General features: G+C 59.0%; 1 protein-coding gene across 1 annotated transcript in view; it reads right to left on the reverse strand.

The window, feature by feature from the left end:
• Positions 1-2,108, reverse strand: part of ZBTB47 (zinc finger and BTB domain containing 47) — a 26,055-nt gene extending 23,947 nt beyond the window's left edge. Inside the window, exon 1 of the mRNA XM_063324288.1 lies at positions 2,036-2,108. Coding sequence (XP_063180358.1) covers positions 2,036-2,038 — 3 coding nt within the window. The 5' untranslated portion in view covers positions 2,039-2,108. The remainder of the gene's footprint in view (positions 1-2,035) is intronic.
• Between the last annotated feature and the right edge of the window lie 246 nt (positions 2,109-2,354).

Below are 2,354 nucleotides of genomic sequence, written 5' to 3' on the forward strand. Positions count from 1 at the left end.
ATACAAGGCCATTTATCTCACCCGACTCCGGCGTTTGCCTGGTAATAACCAAACGCGCCGTTAATTCCACGCGGGGAGAACAAGCTCCTCCGTGAAGCCAAGCCGGGAGGTGAAGGCGTCCCTCCGGGCTGCCCCAGTAAAACCCCGGAGCAGCGTTTAGCCCGGTTGGCATCCTCAGGGAAACTCCGCGGGTAGAGCCGAAATGTTTGCACCCAGCTAGGTTTCACCCCAGATCCAGAAAAAAAATTAATTTTTTAAAAAAAAATAATAAATCCCTTAATATCTTTCCAAGTATAGGATTTTTGCTCTGTAAAGCAAATTTTCCTCTGGTTCTTGCTGAGGCCGGGCATGGAGGAAGGTTTTAATTCCCAACTTTTCCCCTTCTTCCTCGTAGGGTGCGTTCCAGGCATCTCCATCCCCACCTCGGGGCATGGAACGCTCCCCAAAACCGCCCGGGTTGCCTCCCTGGGTCCAACTCGGGGCGGGGGGGGGTCTCCATGAGCATCTCCCTCCGGAGGGGATGGTTTCGGCAGCCCATTTAATGCCAGCAGGAATTTTGCAGGAACGAACCCAAACCCAGCCCCAGTCCACCCCCAGTACGGGGGGCTGGGGGGGTACCAAGCCCCAGCCCAGCATCCCGACCATCATCTCACCACAGGCTCAGTGTTGTTTCTGTTATTTTTTCCCCAAACCTTGCACTTTCTTCCCCTTTTTCCGAAAAGCCGTTCCAACACCTCCCGGGGTGTTATTAGGGGCAGGGAGCCACGGCTGGGGCAATCACTGCCCCGCACTTCTAGGGATGGGGCTGGGGGAGGTACCGGGGGTAACAAGAACCACTCTGCTTGGGTATCACACATCCCATGGGATTTCCCATCCATCTTCCCAGCTCAGGCCTGCTCTCTGCAAGTCAAACTAACACACATGCACCCCCCCCCCTCGCCCCCCCCCAAAAAAAAAAACCCAAAAAAACCCACAACTCCACCGGCCGCTAAAATAGGTCACTGCCGCAGGCGAGAGCCCCCGGCTGCAAGGCTCCCGCCGGTATTATTATAATTATAATAATTATTATTATTATTTTTTAAGAGCATGCACGGAAAATCGCTTTGCACAGCCGGAGCGGGGGGTGGGATGCTGCCCCCTCCCCGCGCTTCCCGGCCTCCGGGGGGTACCGGGGGGGGGGAGCCCAGCATCCCCCAGATCCTCCCCCACCACCCCCCCGCCGTGGAAAAAGTAGGGGGCCCCCGGGGCAGGGCAGGAACGAGCCGGGGGGGGGGGGGGGGGGGGGGAGGGGGGGGAGGGGGGGGGGCGGGGGGGGTGGAAATTAGCAAAATGAAGGAGTCATCCGGGGAACAACAACAAAAAAAAAAAAAAAAAAAAAAAAAAGGCCGAGGAAGCGGCAGGCTGCCCGCAGCGCCAGCGAATCCTCCGGCCTGGGCTCCAAAAGTTTCCCCCCCCGCCCCCCCCCAAGCCTTTCCCCGGTGAATCTTCCCAGTGCCCCCCCCCCCCCCCCTCCCCAGCGTGGGAGCCCCGAGGTGGTGCTGGGGGTCCCCCCCACGATGGGGTGGCTGGATCGCATGCCCCCCCCCCCCCTCCCCCCCCAATCCACCCCTTCCTCACCCCCCCCATCACCCCTCAAAGCACCCCTCTGTGCATGGAAGGGGGGGGGGGAAAGGCATTTTTGGGGGGGTAATTTGGACCAAATGCAAAACCTTCCCCCACCCCCCCAACCCTGCACAACAGGGAGGGGGACCCTAATGCACCTACCCCCCCCCCCCCCCCCCCGGCGATGCAGCATGCCACCGGCTCGCCCATGCAAACCCCCCCCCCCCCCGCCCCTTCCACCTCCACCGCCCTTGCGAGGATTTGGGCAAGTTTCGGAGGCCTTTGCGAAGTCAGCAAAGCCCGGGGGCGGGGGGGGGGGGGAGGGGGAGGAAGGGGAAAATAAAAAAAAGAGGAGAAAAAGGGAAGAAGGGACGGGGGGGGGGGGGTGGGGGGGGGGGGGCAGAAGGGGGGGGGGCGGTTTGCAAGCATCTACCATTTTGATGCAAAGGTCTCCGCGCAAAGGAGTCCCGGGTCCTCCTCCGCTTGCCTGGGGTTTTTGGCCTCTCCATGAAAAAAAAGAACTGTCGGGTTGGGTGGTTTGCTGGGTTTGCTGGGTTGGTTGCTTTTTTCTTTTCTTTTTTTTTTTTTTTTTTTTTCCTTTCTCCCCCCCCCCCCCTTTTTTTTTTTTTCTCCTGGCTGTTTTTTTCTTTTGCCCCCCCCCTTTTTTTTTTTTTTTTTTTTTTTTTTGCCTTTTGGAGGAGGAGGGGGTGGGGGGGCGGGGGGGAGAAGAGGAAATCACCGCGCTGCCAGCA

This window comes from Chroicocephalus ridibundus, chromosome 2 (assembly GCF_963924245.1).
Source record: "Chroicocephalus ridibundus chromosome 2, bChrRid1.1, whole genome shotgun sequence".
NCBI lineage: Eukaryota > Metazoa > Chordata > Aves > Charadriiformes > Laridae > Chroicocephalus > Chroicocephalus ridibundus.